The 23,892-nt window shown below is 41.2% G+C and overlaps 1 protein-coding gene across 1 annotated transcript in view; it reads right to left on the reverse strand.

The window, feature by feature from the left end:
- Positions 1-23,892, reverse strand: part of LOC124802771 (heparan-alpha-glucosaminide N-acetyltransferase-like) — a 314,616-nt gene that overhangs the window by 82,577 nt on the left and 208,147 nt on the right. The window contains exons 3-5 of the mRNA XM_047263768.1: positions 16,524-16,706; positions 11,122-11,249; positions 8,524-8,660 (exon numbers count right to left, since the gene is read on the reverse strand). Coding sequence (XP_047119724.1) covers positions 8,524-8,660; positions 11,122-11,249; positions 16,524-16,673 — 415 coding nt within the window. The 5' untranslated portion in view covers positions 16,674-16,706. The remainder of the gene's footprint in view (positions 1-8,523; positions 8,661-11,121; positions 11,250-16,523; positions 16,707-23,892) is intronic.

Below are 23,892 nucleotides of genomic sequence, written 5' to 3' on the forward strand. Positions count from 1 at the left end.
GGGATCACCAATTTGGTACTGGAGGGCAGCGTGGAGGGTAAAAATCGTAGAGGGAGACCAAGAGATGAATACACTAAGCAGATTCAGAAGGATGTGGGTTGCAGTAAGTACTGGGAGATGAAGAAGCTTGCACAGGATAGATTAGCATGGAGAGCTGCATCAAACCAGTCTCAGGACTGAAGACCACAACAACAACAACAACAACAACATGCGTATGTCAGATATAGGTGATACAAAAATAAAAAAATAGTAAACTTTGCTTACTTTCATGCCATAATGTCATAGGAGATCATTTTTCAGGATAACTCATCAAATAAAATTTAAGTTTTCCAAGTTCAAAAGCATATAATATGAATTATTTGTGGCTTGATTTCACGAGCATCCTGCAGTGGCCTGTTCAAGGAAATTGGGATACTAGCTATGGATACTAACTATTTATTCCCAATAGATTTATTGTTTCGTGAAATCTGTCATAAACAATGCCTCTCTTTTTGAAATCAATAGCTCAATTCATGGAATAAGTACTGACAATGACAAAGGCATTCAACTTGGTAAACCTTAGGTTCCTTCTAGAAAAACTGAAGTTGTATCATATCAGGGATCCAACGACGAATCTTCTAGCCACATATATGTTGAATCATAAACAATGCACTAAACTGACACACAGACTACCTGCTCACAAACATAGTTCCTAGCCAAACACAGAAAATAGTATATTAGGGAACAACTTACCCCTTCCTTACTTATGCGATGAAACTATTGGTGTCCAATTAAAAAGAATACTGTCTTTATGGGAAAGAGCAATGAGGCTTATATGTAGGATGGGCCAAAGAGATTTATGTGAGATGTTTGTGCAGCTCAAATATCTAACAGTATATTCTTCATACTCATTTAAATTAGTTGCAATTTTTATGAGACAACCAATGGAAGCTATTAAGTGCAGTGATGTACATGATCACAACACCCGGACAAAATTTAACTATTTCAGAAAAAGAACATTAAAAATGATAAGTAGAAGTCCACATATCACTGGGTTGATTAGGTTTGACAAACTACTAAATTATCTAAGAATATGCACAGGGAGAGCAATATTCACAGAAACTTTTCTCACAGATCATTGGCAACACCTGAAATTCTATGGCATAAATATTCTCGCAAAGCAAGGAGAAAGGCAGCGACCCCAAGGGGGAATAACAGTCCTACTGAAACCGTGGATAACACCAATTATAGCGACAATAGAACTAAATCATTCCATTCTAATAGAAGTAAAACACATCACAATATTAGCAACCTACATCCAGCCAAGCAAATCGGCCATAGACATAATTGATGAACTGGGACAACAAATAAGACGGAGCAAGAAAGACATCCCTTTACTTATCGCAGGGGATCTAAACTGTCGGTTGGATGTACAGAATCACCAAACAAAATTAGTAATTGAATCACTACAAGAAGACGGCCTCATCCTGCTAAATGACACAAACGTCCCTACGTACTTCTGCAATAATGGCAAAAGTGCTATTGATATCGCCCTCATAAGAGGAAACATAAAAGGGGACATAAACCCACTTTGGAATGCAAACCACACACCTATAAGAAAACACATCCTGATGAACATAGCCATACAAAGTGATTGGAAGGCAAGAGAGAACCAAGAGAAGAGACTGCTCACGAGGAGACTGGATCCAAGGAAAGTGGAAGAATACCACAACCAGATAGAACAAATTGAGTCCTTAATCAACAACTCAAACATAGAGGAGGCAGCGCTTGAACTGGAGAAACTCTTAAAACAAGCAACTACCCCCAGGAAAGTGAGAGGAGCTACACCATGGTTCGATCAAGAGTGTTATCAGCAAAGAAAAGAAGTACTCCAAGCTTTACACCGACTAAAAATGGCCACAGATAATCACTCACTGCTACAAACATACGCTGAGAAAAGAAGATCCTACAAAACACTAACAAGGGAGAAGGGAATGGCACACAGGGAGGAAGAGGGAAGAAGACTAGCTGAAGAAGCCAGGAGAGACCCATTCATTGCAATCTGCCCCCGAAAGCAGGCACAGTCACACTATATAAGCAAGGAAGAATGGACAAGACATTTCAAAGACATTCTCAACAAAGATGGTAGAGAAGGAGCACAGGTAGCAAGTCAAGAGCTCACACCGCAAGAGATGCCAGCCTGGTCCCCACTCACTCCAAATGAGGTCTGTAACGTCATTGAATCAACAAAAGGGAAGAAAGCAGCGGGACCGGACATGCTTTACAATGAATACCTTAAAGACACAGCCCATCTGCTAGCACCAACCTGGACAAAACTTTATAACAAATGCATTGAAACAGCAAAAATCCCAGGCCAGTGGAGAAAATCAATAGTAAGGGTAATGTACAAAGAGAAGGACAACCCAAAGGACAGAAACAAATACAGAGGAATAGCCTTGGAAAACAACCCTTTTAAGGTATTCACAAAACTAATCACAGGAAGAATAAGACACACTTTGGAAGACCACCTCCCAGAATCTCAATTTGGGTTCAGGGAAGAAAGATCCACTATTACAGCAGTGGAGCTGCTTTTAAAAAACATATGGGAAACCATCGATAAGAAGCAAAAATATTATGCTGTATTCATAGACTTCACAAAGGCCTTCGACCTCCTCGATCGATCATTAGTAAAAAGGATGCTCGACGAAACCCTGGGAAGAGACAGCGTCTGGGCGAGGATCATAAACTCCATAAATGAATGGAACTAGATAAGGATCTCAGACAACCTCGACCTGTCTGAACCAATAAGGCAAACAAACGGAGTACTCCAAGGAGAACCACTAAGCCCGCTCTTGTTCATTCTGGCAGCAAAGGACATTATGGAAATCGCTCAAGATGAAGATGTCGAAGCATACGCCTATGTGGACGACATTGTGACAGGGTCAAAAAACTTAAAGAAACTACAGGAGACTATAGAAGACGTGGAAAAATGGTGCACAAAACACAAGTTCGTAATCAACACCGACAAGATGGAAATTATGGTATTCAGACCAAGCGGGCAAATCCCAAAAACGACAAGAATTGCACTACAAGGAAAGCAAATATCTATCACAAAAGATTACAAATATCTAGGGATAACACTCCAGCCATCCGCAAAGTGCTTCACTGAACACACAACAGAGAAAGCCACACAGGCCATCAGAGCGATAAACGAAGTAAGTTCCATCAGAACACTAAATCTAGACACAGCTATGGCACTCTTCAAATCAAAAATAATACCGATACTGGCTTATGGGATAGAAATCATATGGATACACCTAAATGAAAAGAACTTAGAAACATTGGAAAGAGTAAAAGCAACCTATATCAAAAGAGCATTAGGGGTAGGAAAAACCACAAGATCAAGATTAGTCTACCTTCTCGCCCGAGAATCTTTCCTCATAGAGGATCTAAGGACAAGGTTCTTACTTCCCAACACATTAGCATCAGAGAACCTACTAAGATCACTACTCAAGAAAAGAGAGGAAGTACCAGTGGAATTCTATGGATCTGGGGCCATGATCGACAGCACTTGGACAGCAGCAAATTTTGAGATGAGACACGTACTTACAAGACTCGCAGTACACGGATTCCACCATGAAATTTGTGCAAATACAACATACCACGAACCGTCAAACCTTTGCTGGTGTACACTATGTGGACAGTCTTGTGAGAGATACCATATAGAAATATGCAACAAGAGGACCAGATCAATTAGAGACTATGCAATAAATGGTTCAAATGATAATCTGTTATAATACCTGCACTGAATGTAATCTACTACTAAGAATTATGCAGACACTCAATACATCCTTGTAATTCACTCTCAAATGATTGTAATCTAATGTATAACCATAATGGCTATTTTGCTGCAATAAATCGTTTATGAACATGCACAGGAACTGGTTTTAACACAAAATTAAAATATTTTCCAACAGAAAAATGTTTGTATCACTCAACAAACTTTAAAACACTGTTTGTAACATGAACCAGTAGCATATCAGCTGTAATGTTATAAACGTATAAAATAGATATAAGATGCAACCATTGCTGTGTATAACATATTTTGTAAGTGTTACTCTTGTCATACTAGTGTTCCTGATTTTTTGCAAAAGTCATCATTGCAATGGCTCCGTGCAAAGAAAATATTGATAAATAAATAATTTGCATTCATATTTAAAGTCAATTACTTTGGTCCAGAAAAATATCCATATTCTGAAACACACATTTTCAGTAACTTGCCAATGGCATAAAAAGTTTAGCTACTAATAATGTTCAATTTAAGAAGACCCCACAGGATTTATTGGTAGCCAATTTCTTTGAACCCACATGAATTTCACAGCAGAACTAACTGATGTGAATATATTATTAATACGAGAGTTGGAACTTAAATAGTGGCAATTATTTATTCACAACCGATACAAAAGAGTTACATGTTTGCACCTGTTGTTGTCCTTCAAAGTAGTCACCAGCATTGTTTAGAAGCCATTTCCAGTGATGTGGAAGGTGTAGTATACTGTTAGCAGAGCCTGTTCTGTTGATGGTGCGAATGGAGCGGTCTACTGCCTGTAAAATCTCTGGAACAGTTCTGAAGTGAATGCCACGAAGTGGTTCCTTCGTCTTCAGAATCAAATCAGAGTCACAAGGAGGAGAGTATGGTGGATGGTACAGTACTTCCCTGTCCCATCGACTGAACAGAGCAACCACACCTTGCACTGTATGCGCCCACGCACTGGCGTGCAAAATAATGGGAGGGTTGCACAGAAAGTGTCACCATTTCTTACGCAAAGATGGTCACAGCTGATGCTCCAAAAACGAACAGTAATACAACTTAAGTCTTTGTGACTTTGATTTGATTCCAAAGATGAAGGAACCACTTTGGGGCATCCGCTTCAGAACTGTTCCAGAGATTCAACAGGCAGTAGACCGCTCCATTCGCACCATCAACAGAACAGGCTCTGCTAAAGGTATAAGATGCCTTCCACATCGCTGGCAATGGGTTCTACACAATTCTGGTGACTACTTTGAAGGGCAGTAACAGGTACAAACATGTAACTTTTTTGTATCAGTTGTGAATAAATAGTTGCCACTATTTAAGTTCCAACCCTCATATTATTAATTAATGTGAATGTTGCACAAAATCTTACTTCTCCACATTTTCAGTGCAGTAATGCAATGTGATATATGTAAATAAATGTGGTAGACTGATTTTCTGTTTGAGGATGCTTGGCTACAGTACCATAGAACTCTTATTTGATCCTCAGTATATTGTACAGGATGGGGCAAATAAAAGTGGCCTGGAGAACAGAGTACCAGGGTACAAAGAAACACAGCAGAGAAAAGGAAATACAGTACTAACCTGATTATAGAGATGTTGAAAGTGACCACCATTCATCTCTTGCCACTTTTGGGCCCTGGTCAGCAAGTTACTGAAGGTGGATCAAGATGGACTGCTGGAATTGCTGCAATCTCATCTGAAACGTTTTGCGGCAGTTCTTGAGGACTACATGGGTTTTTGTGATACACCTTAGACTTGAAGGCTCCCCACACAAAGTAATTGCACACTGACAGATCAGGTGACCTGGGTGGCCAGCTATGACCATGACCAGACTGACCTCTGCTAACAACTCCGTCAGATGTGAAGACTGTGTAAATGTGCTCCAAGGTTCTACTGGCTGTATGGGTAGAGGCTCCATCCTGTTGGAAGTGACTAGAGGTTTTTTCCTCCTCCATTAATACTGCCACAAATGGTCTGGGCCGCTTTTATTTGCCCCATCCTGCACATTTACATGTTTTGTTTATGTCCCTAAAGATTTCCTCACCATCGAACAATGGAACAAAAGTACATCAAATGGAGTGCACTAGCTACTCTGAGAAATGTCACTCCCCTCCCTCTTACAGCACTCAGGTGCTGTTTCTATCTATGCAGGAGTACATCAAAATTGCAACAACACGAAAAATAGAAAATAATGAAATTTTATTTATTGTGTGTATGCTTTATAGTAGCTTCCTGGCAGATTAAAACTGTATGCCACACTGACACCTGAAAGGCAAACGTCCTCAGTTTGAGTCTCAGTCTGGCACACAGTTTTAACCTGCCAGGACATTTCATATCAGTGCACACTCTGCTGCAGAGTGAAAAATTCATCCTGGAATGGATAATGTGCCCATCCACTGCTTAATGTGTCCTCTATGAGGTGAGTGGCAATGTATCCCAATTCATATTGAATTTGTTCCTTTAATTTCAGTCTATGATCAGGATGTTACAGCCTGTAAAACTAATTCATATTTTTAGGCCACCACAGAGTTTCCATTGTTGGAATGTGTTTTAAGACTAGCACGTAAACAAAGACTGTAACAGTTTATTTTCTTCTAATAATTTCCGGGTATGCAGCCGGATCCCGTCGACATTCTGCCACGATATTTCGGCCCAGAGACGTCCGGCCATCATCAGGTGAGTACACAACTACTGAAGAGCCCAGGTGCAGTATTTCCACCACCGAGGGCAGCACGTACAACTCGGCTATGCTGCGCATGTCAACACCTGACGCATGCGCTGTAGGATGCCAGTACATTTCACATGCGCGAGATTCGGCATAAATACCGCGACTGCACCTGGGCTCTTCAGTAGTTGTGTACTCACCTGATGATGGCCGGACGTCTCTGGGCCGAAATATCGTGGCAGAATGTCGACGGGATCCGGCTGCATACCCGGAAATTATTAGAAGAAGAAATACGCCGGGAAAATTTCAGAAGTTTATTTTCTATTTGTCCATCTTAGGCCTCACATTACACAGGGGAATGGGGGAAGTTTTTGTTTTACAGTAAGAGATCTTGGGTTAAAAAAAATATTTACTGGATGAATTCTGGTGACAGTAATCAATCACCATTGACTGAAGAGTCCATTTCATTCAGTATGGGTATGATCTATTGTCTTGCTGCTGAGTTTATGGAGGATTCACACTGCTACAGGATTTACACTGTTGCAGAAGTGGAAAGCTGGTACAGAAGTCCATTTCAGAGGTAGGAGAACACATTACTTCCTTGAAGTACTTATAGAGTGAGAAGAAAAGATATTCAAAACCAAGTTACATTTCACTGAACTAGGTTAAAAGGTTTTATCAACCGAGATACTATCCCTTGTCCAAATATTTTCGCGTGCTGTATTTCAATAGAATAAGGACAATGTGACAAGAGCAGTGTAAGTATCTTCTAGAAATTATGATTACCACAACTTCCATGGACTGCACATTCATCTGACATGGCGTCCATGGAATATGTGCAATATATGGTTGGTCAGCTACTCATTCATCGAGGGCTACCAACCGTGCTTCATAGTTCCACATACAAACTGTGTGGAAGGAGAGTCCCCAGTAACATGTGAATCTTCTGTGATTGCAGACAATTACATTTCTAAAATGGGTTCATTATGCAGGGAAGATATTTGTGCTGCACTGAATTTTCAAAGTCTGAGATCACATACAGCCCTGAAATCATAATCATCTTCGTCTTATTGTACACTTACTCTGAAGTGTAAACTTCATTTCAGCCACAAGTATCATTCCTGGTGCTGCAATTTTCACAAACGTTACTGTATATCCACATGCTTAAGAACATTGTTACATAACTTTGATAAGCAAAGATGAAATTTTATGTATATCCACATGCTTAAGAAAATTGTTACATAACTTTGATAAGTAAAGATGAAATTTTATGTATATGGACCAAAATGGCGAATGAACATTTGGGAATTGAACCAGGGTCTCCTGACTAATAGGCAGGTCATTTGCCACTAAGCCACCTTGACACAGTGGTTCACACAACTGCACAGATTACCATGGCACACCTCCCTCCTCAATCCAAATTCTCACTGTTGCCCCAATCAACTTCAAATTGCCCCTTACACACGAACAGAATTGCCAAGGCTCTCCATGTTCTGGAATACACCTCAGCATCAAACTTAAGTGGGGGATCCAGCCAGAAACCCAGGTTCAGGGACTCATACAGATGAAATGACACAAATTCAGATACTTCACTGGCCTCATACAGATATTATTTTATATATACAGACTGAAGTGGCAAGTGAAAATTTGTACTAAGGTCAGGAATCGAAACTGTGTCTCCTGCTTACTAGGTAGGTGCAATAGCCACTAAGCCACCTTTGCACAGTGGTTCACACAAATGTACAGATTATCCCAGCTCATCTCCCTCCTCAGTTCAAATTCTCACTGCCACCCCAGGTTAACAGGGATAAAGTAGACTGGGGTGGCAGTGAGAATTTGAACTGAGGAGGGAGACACGCCAGGGTAATCTGTGCAGTTGTGTGAACAACTATGCCAAGGTGACTTAGTAGCTATTGCACCTGCCTAGTATGCAGGAGACCCAGGTTTGATTCCCGGTCTTGGTACAAATTTTCACTTGCTGCTTCTTTGCAATTAACAATCTAAATTTTATTGACAAGTCTGAGAATTTAATAAATGAAATAGGGTATCGTGTAAAACTCACGTAGATAAATGTTGACTGGTTCCAGTATGGTGTGCACTTCACATGTTGCTTGAGATGAATTGCCACCCTGAGGCTTCACCTGGAGCTCATACACTCCAAATTCTCCGAGATCTGCAGACGTCTCGCACAGAACTGCACTGAGAATAAAAGTTCGTGATCTTGATAATATAAGTCAATGCAACTGTTGCAAATTCTGAGAGTAAGTATTTCTTTTATAAAATCACACAAAATATATCTACAGAACTCTACTTGTGAATGACAGAATGAGAAAAGAAAATGTCTTCCTATTCAACACTACGAAGTATCTGATGATCTATATTCCTTCTTCTCATCATAAAGAGCAACAATGCACACTGCTGAAAGCCTTCTGTTACTACAGTATGCACACAACCCATTCTTTGATTATTCTTATGACATCACTGTAAATAAGCATACTGGACAAAAAACTAGTCATTAGGAGGCATAAAGCTGATACTGTGTAATGCCACCACTGGCCTTGATGTCAGCCTCAGTTTGATGAGGAGGAGAGCCCACAAGTTTCCCTGGGTGTGCCATATCCAGATGCAGCCATTCATTGGTGATTAGATCAAGCAGAGCTAAGAGCTACCAACTTAAAGGGATGTTGGTTGCTACATTTCACCAGCTATTGCAAATATTCCCAGACATTTTCAATGCGACTAAGATCGTGTGATTCAGGGGGCCAGACAAGACGAGATAGGGTGCCTGAGTGTTCATCATATCAGAAATATATGTGTACAGCCCTGTGTACATGGGCTTTGCCACCTGATAAGACAAGTGTGCCCACAGCATGCTCATCAAGAAGGAGTCCAAGAAAGGCATAATGGGATGATAGGATATGTTGGGGAACAAGTTCTCACTTGGAGAGTTTGGGGAAACTGGTAGTGGAGGGTATAGTAGAAGGTGTTGAGCCATGGCGTAGATGATGCTCAGCAGCTGTGCATTGGCTGTCCCCAAGAAAGGACATCCCTTCTGTTTCCATTCATGCATTCTTCCTGTTTAGAGATGGTCGTTCCTGTATGAAATGCCATGAAGTGAACACATTGCAGTTCATAAGCAAATTGTATGGCTTCACATGTTTCTCTGCCTTTGATGTTGTACAAATTTGCAATGGTGTAGCTGGAGAAACTGGTAATGGGTGGCTGTACGAAACGGGTTTTACAGCAAGAATCACTGTATGGATAGGAACCTAGGAGTCAAAATAGTAATTTGGGAATGACACATGGATTTACAAGGAAGTTGTAGTTATTAGAAGGCAATGGAAGGCAGCCTTGAATGGTATGGGAAGAATAACAGGGAGAGATAATTTCATTTCATGGTTTGACAATGAAAAGTCACAAGCAATTGGGGGGGAAGGGGACAGAGTTATATCTCAGATCTGAAAGGTCCATCATATTGAGAAGATGGATGCTTCTTGATGTTTTGGAAGTGGTAACTATGTTGGCGAGAGAAGGAGAGGAGCACCTGCAAGAGATTGTTGATATAGCCACTGAGGGATTCAGATATGTTTGTCATGAGTGATTAGGCTGTAGGTAAGGAAGTATTTGAGGTGGAAGAGATGGCAGTTGTCAAAGTGGAGACATTGTTGCATATGGGCTGGTTTGGCTAAGGTTTGTATATGAGCTTCAATGAGATCGATGTCAAAATTCAGGTGTGTGGTTAGGATTTGGAGAAGGATCAGGTGAATAAGCATTGGGAAAAGGAGTTAGGCTGTTGTAGGAATTGGAGGAGATCATGTTCACTGTAAGTCTGAGTCAAAAAAATATTATATGTGAATCTTTACTGATCCTGCTGGCACTGCCTCTGGGAGTTGAGGGAAGTCTGCATCATGCAGCCCATTACAGGCTGGCATAGAATAACACCATTCCAATTCCGACAGCCATCCTCTTGATTTGTCTTTAAGTCTGTCCCTCAAAGGTACAGTAGTTATGATTAAGAATTATTATGTTGTTCATAAATGGAAAGAAAATACTGAAACCAGGTACACATATAAGTAACAATAAAGACAAGTGATGGGAATATATCAAAATTTATTACAAATAAAAGCACAGTAACAGAAGCAAGAAAATGATCTACCTAGGGCAAGAAATCATCCAGTTTTAAATATTCTCATCAGCAACCTTCAGCTGTGAAAATCTGTCATATACTCTGCAGTGTTGCAATCTAAATGAAGAGCTGTTGATACTAATTTACAACATATTCCAAAAATGTGCTATGGCATGTAAAAACAAAGTTATTTCTATATTTGGAAAGACATCTTGAAGCTCTCATAACTGAAACACATACAGATGATCTTTCACTCAGCAAAAGTATCCATACTTTGGTTTGAACCTTCTACTTCTTATGTATTTATCCTGGTGTTCAAGACAGTTTAAAATTCAGCAAAATTGTTCTACAATTTATTACAATAAATTATTTATGAATGTACTCTGTTGTTATGAATGTATTGCTGTTTTACAAAAAATGGATTGAAAACATCTGAAAAATTTAACTGTTCTACATCCAAACAGGAGAAAGCACTGTATGTGATTTCTGTATTTACTGAGACAAAATGATGCTAGTATCCAAAATCATATTTACCTGTAATCTGAAGCAGGAAGGGCAGTGCCCACAACGCTGGTAAGTACCCTCCATGTGTACCTTCTTTGGGTGGAAATTTTCAGAGTCTCTTGAGGTTTATTGGGATCAGTTAGAAGTGTGAATGGACACTGAAACAATAATGAAGCAATCCATAAAAGCAGTGATATTTGACAGTCTCACTATTTCCCACAGCGAAGAGAGCCACCATAGTAAAAAGAACCATAATTTATCCAAGGATCATAATGTAAGTCATGAGCAATTCCCTGTTGCATAAATTTTTATCTTTTAGACAAACTATGCACATCATGCACAGATTTTTATGTCATTTTTCAACATAGTTTCCATTTCTTCTCACATGTTTTTCCCACCAATCTGTAAATCTGTAACGCTTGCCATACAAGACCATTCTGGCTGCCTTCAGACACTGACACACCATGCACTACTTCTGAGATATCTAAAGCATCTTGCAGTGCTAGGCTCACAGCTAATCAACACTAGAACTGAATAGATGGTGGTCAGTGGGTGCCACAGTGGGATTGTTGACAGGGTGTAGAATACTTTCCCACTTGTATGTCCCACTTTTGTCCACAGTTACATGAGCAGTGTGAGACCAAGCATCATCATGCTAAAAATAACCAGAATGTAACCTTTTTTCATACCAGAAGTGGCTGGCGATAACTTTCCCAGCAGATTATGCTGTTCTTGCTTTTTTAAAATTTTTTATAGCAAATACAAATAGAACTATTCCACAACCTGGCATTTTGTTTCAGTCTCATACTGATGGAATCAACTTTCACCAGCTGTCACATCACTCATTTTGAAATTTCTGAGGAAGGCTTTGGGGTGATGGTTCTTCTCTGAACTTCGTTGTCTTTGGCCAATAAATATGAGACCCAACTGGCATAAACTTTTTCCATAAGGCAGGCTTTAAATTGTTTCCTGCACCACGCTGTCTCATGTCCCAAATTTTGTTGTGATTTCATTCACAGCGACTAGTCTGCCTTCTGCAATGAACTCATCAATTCTCTTTTGTTGCATACCAGGGGAGCAGTTCAGGGGGACCACTATGAGATCATATTCCCAGCTTCAAAGTGCTTCAACAGTCTCCTAACACTACTGTGTACTGGGGACCATGCACTCATCTTGATATGCATTCTGGTGATCAATTTTTGCCCCTCTTTAACAAAGAATCCAATGATTGCACATTGTAGAAACAAAACCTAAATGACACCCATGGTAGCCTGCAGTTGCATCGCAGAATTTAGTGACATCACAATGTGTCTACACTTAGTGTTAAGTCTGTATATTAGTCCTTTAGTCCTGGCATGGAGTGCTGTGGACACTCCACATATTAAAAGCTGACTGTATTATTAGTTTAAATTTTCATAATTGTCTAAAACTCATGTTAGCTTTCTACCAAAGAATTATGTGCATAATCACATTAGAATACACTATGTTTCAGTTATCATTGTTGTTCAATTGCCAAAGCATACACTGGGGTGCTCACAAAATCCCATGCCAGTCCTAATGTAACAAAAATCAAAATATACCAAGTGTTAGTTTTTTTAAATTTTACAGCCATTTTATTGGTGTCACATGTCATGTTATATTAAGTGAACCCATTGTTGTCTAGTACCACTATTCGAACTGCTTTCCAAGTTAAATAAAGGCCTTGGAGTCAGTTTGCTTTCTGTCACTGTATGATAGCAACACAATTTACAGTATGTGTACATAAAACATTAATGAAAGTTGAATTCAGAGATTACTTGAAGAAGCTGAAGCACAACAAACATGATAAATCAGATCCAAAATCATCTAGTGAGTGTGAAAAACTTGAAAGCAGAGATGGATAGTGATTATGCTGTATCCTGCTACTAGTGCATGTGAGTGTGACTGTGCTGAGTGTGATGTCGCTGCACATGCTTGTTTGAATTGGCTGCCAACTGTATCAGAGCAGGCTGGCCACTGGAAGCTGCCTGTGGGAGGCATGTGCACAGTACCAGTCCCCCCACACTGTCTGCCGGCAACTCACACATATGTTTGCATGGAGCAGTGCTGACTGACTCTCTCTATGTGATTCATGTCTCTATTGCACACATCAGTGTTTTGTGTCTTGTGGAGTCCAAAGAGGCTTATTGATCAGAGACTATGATTAAAGCCATCATTATGTGACTTGGATCGGTTTTGTGTATTATTTAGTTACTGCACCTTATAATGAAATAAGTTTTGAAAATAACAATTTCTACTTGGGAAAAGACAAATCAACAAAATGGATAAGAACACTCCATCAAGAAATGTGAGGACACAATATCAAAATACCACGTACTATTCCTCATCGAGTGGAGACTTGTAGTCAGAATTACAAAACTGATCCTAGAGTGCTTTGTTTTTTGATGGAGGGGGAAAATATGTGAATATACTTAAGGGAAACATAAGAAGCATTACAGGGAATTTTGCCTGGAAATGAAATACCAGAGAGACAGATGTGGCTGAAATTAAGGCTTTTGTTGCTATACTTATACTGGCCCATTTTTACTGCTCAGGACATGTGAACCTAAACAGTGGGACACAATTATTTTGGAACTGAGATGTTTCATGCTATGCTGAGTTTGTACCAGTTACTGCTCCTGTTAAAATGCAAACTGTTTGATGACATTCAAAGCAAGCAAGAGAGTGTGGTGACTATCGACCCAGAAAAGCGAACTTTACACTTTGTGAAACTAAGTTTCTTGACTCGAACAGTTCTGTTCCCTGTTTACTCGGTGTGTAGTTTGATTTTGTATGTTGATTTCTATAAATGTGTGTCTCAAGATATTTATTGGTTTTGCATGTTTATCATCATCACATTAGGAGCAGAAACCCACTTTGGTGACACCGAGTTGGCAAGTCTCCTGATCATCAAGTAGCAGGTGGTTATAATTAAACTTTCCCTATTTAGCACATTATAACATGGAAACTAATTACCATACAAGTACCAAACTTGATAGCATTGATGTCCAGAGTATGGGGTGCACAATTTTCAAGCATCACAGTGCCATCATCCAGTTCCAACTACAACCACCAGATGCACTGATCAGTCATTATGATTCATGGTCTCACACACCTGACCAGTCGCAGTGCACTTGTTGACATGTCAACATGAGCTTGGACAAAAGGAGCAGGCATTAGTGGTGAAGCTCTATTATCAAATCAACAGTAATGCTGCAGCTGCAGTTCGAGAATATCACCGGCTGAAAGGATTATGGAAGGGTCCTCTTTCTCTACCTGCTGTGTGGAGTTTGATGAAGAAGTCCGAATCAACTGGAGTACTGGGCGTCGCTCCGAGAAGAGGTCGATGACTGGCTGCACCACAGGAGGGTGATGAAATTGTTGTTGCTATGGCACACAACACTGCATGCAATTCCAATCATCAGGCACTGCACATGCTGTGTCATGACAGTTGAACATACCATGATCCACTGTACAGAAGGTGCTTTGAACCATTTTCAAATGGTGCCTATCTTCACTAAAGACATTTGCTTCCACCACACTGTCTGATGGCCAGCTCTATGTTTCTGATATCGTTTCCAAGGAACACTTCTTCACTGACACCAGTATGGACTCCTGTGTCATCCCTGCTTCAGTGGTTCCTCCCTGTACTCCGACCATTGAAACTTGTCTTATGTGCTACCAACAGATCATGCATCAATGTCCAGAGCACAGCAGAGATCCAGGTGTGTCTGACACCAGATCTAATTTGTACATAAAGTTTTGAACATAGCTACTTGGTCAGTGACTGTTTACAAAGTAAAATTAACAGCAATAGCAGCCCTTGGTCACAAGAAAGGAGTCTTTTGACTCAGGTTTCGGCGCTGCTATGACTGCCTTCATGAGGAATAAAACTCTCAAATTGGCCTATTACAAAATCATAGGAAAGAAAAAAATTTAAAAGTAAATACTAGCTAGTAGTACGAAAAGAAACAGTATTTACATGTCACGTATTGAATCAAAAATCAAGCACTAAAGCTTTAGTCACAAAATTTGTAAAACAGAAAACATAAAAGGCAAGCCACTATGGGCTGCTCACATGCATACAGTTTTTCTGATGAAGGCACTCATAGCAGTGCTGAAACCTGGGTCAAAAGACTTCTTTTTCGTGTCTGAGGGTTGCTATTGCTGTTAATTTCACTTTGTAAACAGTCACTGACCAAGTAGCTATGTTCAAAACTTTATGTACAAATTAGATCTGGTGTCAGATGCACCTGGATCTCTGCTGTGCTCTGGACATTGATGCATGATCTGTTGGTAGCACATAAGCAGAACAACTGTCACAAGGACACATTTGTACTACAGTGGTTTGAAGAGCATGATAGAGAACTCATGTTGATGTCTTGGCTACCAAATCTGCCTGATCTAAGCCTGAAGGAACATATGTGATAGGTCTACTCTATCAGACAAAAAAAGAAGAAAAAAACTTCTTTTTAAATGTTTTAGGTGTAGTTGCATCAGTAAGAATAAAATGATAATGTGTTTATTAATATAAACACTACTCATGTATACATATCCTGCAAATTGAACAATAGAAAATCCAGGATGGAATGTAACAGTGTAACGAAAAGGAAAGTTGCTACTCACCATATAGCGGAGATTCTAAGTCACAGATAGGCACAATAAAAAACTCTCACAAATAAAGCTTTCAGCCAATAAGGCCTTCATCAAAAATAGTGCGGTTTCAGTTGCCTGAGACAGCAGTTGTGTGTGTGTGTGTGTGTGTGTGTGTGTGTGTGTGTGTGTGTGTGTGTGTGTGCGTGTGTACATTTTTGATGAAGGCCTTACTGGCCAAAACCCTTATTTGTGACAGTCTTTTTGTTGTGCCCATCTGCAACTCAGCATCTCCGCTATGTGGTGAGTAGCAACTTTCCTTTTCATAATATTGTTACAGTATATTCTGTAAATTGACTTGTTCCACAAAATTTTGATAAAAGAATCATTCGAATGATCTGTGGATCACGTAACTAACTAACTAAATAAATAAATAACACACAATGCAATGGCCTGTAATTTATGGGAACTACAAGATCTGTCCATAGACATATGGTGTCACATGCCTCCAGAAATCTACCAGGGGCTTGTTGAATCCATGCCATCCCAAATGAGCCTATTTCTTAACACTTACTTGTTTATATTTAGGCATATTATGTAAGAAACTCATGACTCCCATCCTTGCAACATCATTCCCTAACTTTCCAGCTGAAACACCTATGAATACACGAACTAGAGAACTGATGAATCCATTTCATTTAAGGATAATGTGTGAACAAATAATGACTGAAGCTGTGATGTTCTCTGTGGTGCCACAGTTTGGCTGGCACTGTACTGGATAACTAGAACAGGGGGTAAAGCAGGAAGATACCAGCTAATACCTTGTAGCACTCCTCAGAGAGCGAGTACAGGTAGAGTTTGTCGGTTCCTTTGATCTGTGACGTCACGTTGACGAACGCCTGGTCGACACCCAGGTCCCTCAGGTTGAGGCCCCTGAACACGTCAACACCCGGGTCTTCTATCCAAGACATGGCTGCCAGCTACTGCATCGCCTTACCGCAACCCTGGAACACAAAACACATGAGCAACGGGATTACTCACGCACAGTTTTGAGTCATTAAAGACAAAGTGTCAGATAGCTCAAGAGCATGATAGGCACTGGACTTGTAGCTATTCACAATGCTGCACAGGCTCCTTCTTGGAATCCACGGTATGCACTTTTCATTTATTTCAGAATTCTGACTTCTCTCTAGAAATTATTAAATTTCTACAGAATGTGCCAAGAGCGAAGGAAAATAATGCAGATTTAGCAACTTTAAGTTTAATTGGCTGGCAGTGTGTCCACAGGATATTATACCAAGAAACCCCAAATTCTTTAAAGGATCGAATTCCCATCTATAAATCAGCTTCAAAAGTCTGATTACTTAGCAAATGAGTTATCAATAACACATTTTAATAAAATACTTCTCGTGGTATAAGTTTTTTGCTTCTCCTGAACATTTTACCTTCTGTGACATTGAAAAGTTGTTCCTCTTGAAACATCAATAATACAGTATTTCACCCTTTGTCGAAAAATTAATGGTAGTTGCTCCCCATCTCAAATCCTGGGTATACTCTTGAAGAGAATAGGCCTACCACACACCTTAACAAGCACATATTCCAGTATGCAGTTCAACAGTGGCAGTAAAATTGGGATAGGTGTGTTTGCTCCCAAGATGACTGCTTTGGAAGTAATGGTGCAGCATAAGACCTAAATAAGATTTAAAAATTGTAATCAATATATTTTGAAAGCTATTGGATACCACCTTCAACATTTCTATAGGATTTTTCGAATGAATCTCATCTGGCATCTACTTCCCCTAGAAGTAATTTTATTTCATCGTTACACTTCATATCGGTCCAGGGGTTACTCCTAGACGTTTTACATTTGTTAGTGTTTCCAGTCACTTGACAGCAATAATGTCATCGAACAGCACAGTAATAGCAGCTGAACAATTTGAAAGCTTCAGTTTTTGCTTACTTGTTACAGGAAAGTACTGGGTGCTAATTGTTCCCCTTTAGTGAAGGCATCGGGTAAGTTTCATAGTTGCTAAGCCTTTGCAATAGTTCATTTGGTCATAGTCCTTGAAAGTTTTGCACGCTCTTTGTATTGGAAAGGACGTTAAATGTTTTCGGCATAACAGTTGGGAGACGGACCTATGAAATTGCTCCGCTATACATGTAGCACATTACTGTGTGTACAACAGTTGTGTTTGAATAACACTACGTTGTTATAGGCTTATACATCCGTGTTAATACTGGGTGTCCCAGAAATGTTGTGACAAACTTCGAGGTCTTTAGAGGGTGTCTTGAGGAACAAACTGAGGACAGGAACCTGTGTCTGGGAACGACATCCAATGACCTGCCTCTAAGCCACCGCTTTGGCAGCAAACGTGTCTTTGTATACCAACGGACCATAAGGCAACATGTCTTACAGTGTTGCTTGTCATTATGTGGACTGATTGCCACAATCGACAGTGGAGAAAATACAACTAGCTGTTGCATAGACAGGCCTTGTCTTCTATAAATGTGATGCTCTGTTGCATAGGTGGATGACGGTTTCGGACATGGGTTGTATACCGAAAACCATTGAGGGTTTTAGAGGATTCCAGGAGAAAAATAAACTGCGGATGGAAACTCGTGTCTGAAAATGGCATCCACCAAGACAAAAGAGTATCGCATTCATAGGAGACAAGGGCTTATTAAGTGGCAGCTATCTTCCTTTCCTCTGCTGACAATTGTGGCAGATAATCATGATCACTGAATAACAATCAACACTGCGAGACGTTCCAACTACAGTCCGTCAGCATACAGTTTAAAATCATGTTTGCTGCCGAGAGGTGCCCTACTGGCAGGCGTCACCTATAACTGCGACGCTCTGTAGCGTCATTGAATGACGTTTCGGGGCACAGGTTCCTGTCCTCGATCTGTTCCTCAAGACTTCCTCTACAACCCTTCAACGTATGTTGCAACATTTCCGGGACACCCTGTTTAATGCAGACAAGAACCATTTAGTGTGGATATGTTTCGTCAACCATCGCCAAAATTTTTCAAATTAATAATACGATGGTCACTCCAAAAGAAATGCACACTATTTTTGTAAAAATACAGTTTCGATTCTGCATGTGTGAAAGTTTTACAGTGTGTAGATATATCCTTCACGCACGCTTGTTTTCAAACTTAGTTCAACCTGTTCCCGTGAGTGGCGCCGTCACAGCATGTCTTCAAGATGGCTGCTACACTTGACTTGCTGTGAAAACGAGACAGTGGGAAACATCCACAAGGGGTTGAAAAAGGTGTATGTAGATGCTGCTGTCGATCGCAGTACAGTTAGTCGGTGGGCAAGCAGGTTAACGTGATTAAAGCGGGCACGGCAATATTGAGGATTGTCCTCGCAGCAGCAGGCCTCGTACTGCACACACTCCAGACAATGGGCAGAGAGTTAACGAATTGGTGACTACTGACAGACGCATCACAGTGAATGAATTGTCACGCTACGTTGGAATAGGGGAAGGAAGTGTTTGCAGAATACTGGAAGCGTCGGCATTAAAAAAGTTTTCTGCCAGGTGGGTTCCTAGGATGTTGAAAGTGGCTCACAAAGAAACAAGAAAAACGGTATGCAGCGAACTTTTGGAACAGTACAAGAATGGTGGAGATGAATTTCTTGGAGGAATTGTGACAGGTGATGAAACATGGCTCCATCAATTTTCACCAGAGACGAAGAGGCAATTAATGGAGTGGAATCATGCAAATTCACCCAAGAAAAAAAAATTCAAAACCACGCCTTCAGCTGGAAAAGTTATGGCTACGGTGTTTTTCGATTTCGAAGGACTCTTGCTTCGGCAAAAGCAGGATGTTTTGCTGTTGCACGATATTGCACGGCCACATGTCAGTCAAAAAAACATGGAAGCGATCACAAAACTCGGATGGAAAACACTGAAACACCCGCCTTCCAGTCCTGACCTGGCTCCATGTCTCCATGTGACTATCATCTCTTTGGGAAACTGAAAGACTCTCTTCATGGAACAAGTTTTGTAGATGATGACTCCCTTTTGCACGCTGCCAAACAGTGGCTTCAACAGGTTGGTCCAGAATTTTACCATGCGGGTATATAGGCGCTGGTTCCAAGATGGCGTAAGGCAGTTGAGAGGGATGGAAATTATTTGGAGAAATGAAAATATTGTTCCTAAAGGATGTATCTACACACTGTAAAACTTTCAAACATGTAGAATAAAAGATGGATTTTTTTAAAAAGAAGTGTTCATTTCTTTTAGAGTGACCCTCGTACTTAGAAATTGACAGCAATTTTTACAGTGAGAAAGCTCTTAGCTTCTTAGAAATCATTTGCTGTTGCGAAACTTTGGCCCTCCTGTCTTACTTCTGGGCGTTTATGATTTTGCACCGATAGTGACTAAGACCCAAATCAAACCATTTTATCATCTGACACAGCAAATAATGAATAAACGGACGGTACGGTTTAAGGTAACTTAGCGGGAAAGGACGTTTTTTGAGTGAACACAATCGCCATAACAGTCACCTGTCCGTAAATAGCAAAATTTCTATTATCAGAAACTGTCAGATAATTCTGTTGCTTCTACTGTACTTGCCATTTAATGGCGACAGCATGATATTACAGCTGATTTTTTTCTTTGCGTAATAGACAAATTGGTAAAAGGCCGTTAGACATTCATGCAGCAGCGCGATTTGTGTTCCTGAGGCCCAGGGAAAATTTCGAAATTGCGGTCCCTCCCCCCTCCCCTCGTCGCCTCCTTAACAATTTTCCTTAATTACATTAATCCTCAAGTCTGCTTAGCCCGTTTATTCGTTTATTACACTACTGCCCATTGAAATTGCTACACCACGAAATGATGTGATACAGAGGCGAAATTTATCCGACAGGAATAAGATGCTGTGATATGCAAATGATTAGCTTTTCAGAGCATTCACACAAGGCTGGCGCTGGTGGCGACACCTACAACGTGCTGACATGAGGAAAGTTTCCAACTGATATCTCATACACAAACAGCAGTTGACCGGCGTTGCCTGGTGAAACGTTGTTGTGATGCCTCGTGTAAGGAAGAGAAATGCGTACCATCACGTTTCCGACGTTGATAAAGGTCGGATTGTAGCCTGTCGCGATTGCGGTTTATCGTATCGCGACATTGATGCTCGCATTGGTCGAGTTACAATGATTGTTAGCAGAATACGGAATCGGTGGGTTCAGGAGGGTAATACGGAACGCCGTGCTGTATCCCAACGGTCTCTTATCACTAGCAGTGGAGATGACATGCATCTTATCCGCATGGCTGTAACGGATCGTGCAGCCACGTATCGATCCCTGAGTCAACAGATGGGGACGTTTGCAAGACAACAACCATCTGCACGAACAGTTCGACGACGTTTGCAACAGCATGGATTATCAGCTCGGAGACCATGGCTGCGTTTGCCCTTGACGCTGCATCACAGACAGGAGCGCCTGCGATGGTGTACTCAACGACGAACCTGGGTTCACCAATGGGAAAACGTCATTTTTTCGGATGAATCCAGGTTCTGTTTACAGCATCATGATGGTGGCATCCGTGTTTGGCAACATCGCGGTGAACGCACATTGGAAGCGTGTATTCGTCATTGCCATACTGGCCTATCACCCGGCGTAATGGTATGGGGTGCCATTGGTTACACGTCTCGGTTACCTCTTGTTCGCATTCACAGCACTCTGAACAGTGTACGTTACGTTTCAGATGTGTTACTACCCGTGGCTCTACCCTTCATTTGGTCCCTGCGAAACGCTACATTTCGGAAGGATAATGCACGACCGCATGTTGCAGGTCCTGTACAGGCCTCTCTAGATACAGAAAATGTTCGACTGCTGCCCTGGCCAGCACATTCTCCAGATCTCTCACCAACTGAAAACGTCTGGTCAATGGTGGCGAAGCAACTGGCTCGTCACAATACGCTAGTCACTACTCTTGATGAAGTGTGATATCGTGTTGAAGCTGCATGGGCAGCTGTACCTGTACACGTCAACCAAGCTCTGTTTGACTCAATGCCCAGGCGTATCAAGGCCGTTATTACGGCCAGAGGTGGTTGTTCTGGGTAGTGATTTCTCGGGATCTATGCGTCCAAATTGCATGAAAATGTAATCACATGTCGGTTCTAGTATAATGTATTTGTCCAATGAATACCCGTTTATCATCTGCATTTCTTCTTGGTGTAGCAATTGTAATGGCCAGTAGTGTAATATCAACACTACATTACCACGCGGTAGTAGGTACATACTTGAATAATTATTTTTTTTTGTGACGAAATTCAAAACATGGAAAAACGCAGTCCATAGTTGCATTGCTAACAACAATATCGCAGTTTCATAACAGCGCACAATCCGCTGCAGAGTGAAAATATCATTTTGGAAATATCGCAGTTAGTTTTGCATTGTTTCAGTGCCGATCACTGGAAGCCGAAAAAAACAACTAAACAACAATCACAAAATCTATTCTTGGGATGGCTGATGTGGCATAACGAGAGTCGTTCCATCTGGTATCCGACAACAAGACCACGATTCGTCCCACACATCTTCACCCCCTTTCCAGTTTTGCAAGCTCCAATCTATTCCTTTCTCTTCTTCTTCTTCTTCTTCTTCTTCTTCTTCTTCCCCTCCTCCGCCCTCCCTTTTATCCCCTTTTTGCCCTTCCTTGTTATTATTATTTTTTCGCTCCTCACGATAGTGCACCCCCCGAAAACGGCTCCTAGGGCATGCGGCCTTGCTGCTGCTCGCTTCACTGTTACGCCACTGCATTCAAGGAATGTGGAAACACCTCGATGCACGCTTGAACATAAATGCAGATGCTGGTTAATCCTGCACGTTCTGCCGATGTATTTGACCACGAACGGCACCTGTGCAGTCTGCTCAATACGTAGCAAGTGTCAGGCCCGGTCCGAAAAGTGCTCCGAGTAGTTCGAATGTGGGCAAATTGTTGGTGCCCGTACAGTGGGTGCTTCCGTTACCATTCGAGCTGAAGTGTTTGGTGTTTCACGAGGCACTGTATGGAAGATTTATACCGCATATATAGATAAAGTGGGAAAATATCATACGCTAAGTCAAAACGCGGACGAAAGACTGTGTTGAGCGATCGTGACAGATGGACACTGAAGAGGATTGTGACGAAAAATAAGAGGACGACAGCTGTAAAGGACACTGCAGAACGGGATGTCGCATTCGGGAACCCTGTCAGCACCAAAACGACACGAAGGGAGCTCCATAAACAGGGAAATCCAGGGCGAGTTGGAATTCGAAAACTACTCGTCGTATGCAAAGTGCCGTAACGGGAAAACGTGATGCCGAAACCATAGAAACCTTCAGTATGAAACAATGGATGAAAGTCATTCGGTCGTATGAGTTGTTTCACACTGTCTGGTGATGATTTGGGCAGCCGTATCGTGGTACCCGCTGACCCCCATGGTTACTCTGCAATGTGTAATTACTGCCAAGGATTATGTGACGATTTTGGCTGATGAGGTACATCCCATGTGTAAGCATACTGTCATATCGCTGGCTTGATTGCGGAGTATCTTTGCGGGCAGCGCGTTAGCTGAGTCGAGCGCGGGAGACGGAAATGTTGTGTTGTGGGTAGCTCTGCATGTGAGAGGCATTGCTAGTATGGAAGTTGAAGTGTTGCTACAAGTGCTGTTACAGTAAAGTGATGAAATATGGAAATGATTCAGAGGAAAGTGCGTCAAGAAGTAATTTAAAAATATGAGCAGTGCCGCCGATAACGTATTTGTGTATCCTCTCGTTGCGTGTCGTACCGTACTGTATCAATCATCCGCGCCGTGTTTGGTCTCTCAGAATGAAGTAATGTGAATCAGCAAATATTAGTTACCATAAAAGAGTGCAGTCAAGTGCCAGTGTGTTGTAGCGGGCGTGAGGACGTGCGTTCGATCATCGCGTTTCCGCATTATCAACAATCAGCCGCGCCGCGACGGTTATGCGCACGCTCGTACAAGTGAGAAATGATAACTGAAAAAGTAACTTTACGAACAGTGTTATAACATTACTAGTGTCAAGGAGGACTGGTACCAAAAGAAGCGTAAGAACTTTCATTCTATTATTCGGCCTTCGCACCATCAACAATCATCCGCGCCGTGTTCGGTTACGCGTACGCTCGTCCAAGTGATTTTATGGACAGATAATCATCTAGAAGTTGGCATCAA

The sequence above is a fragment of the Schistocerca piceifrons genome, chromosome 1 (genome assembly GCF_021461385.2).
Source record: "Schistocerca piceifrons isolate TAMUIC-IGC-003096 chromosome 1, iqSchPice1.1, whole genome shotgun sequence".
Taxonomy (NCBI): domain Eukaryota; kingdom Metazoa; phylum Arthropoda; class Insecta; order Orthoptera; family Acrididae; genus Schistocerca; species Schistocerca piceifrons.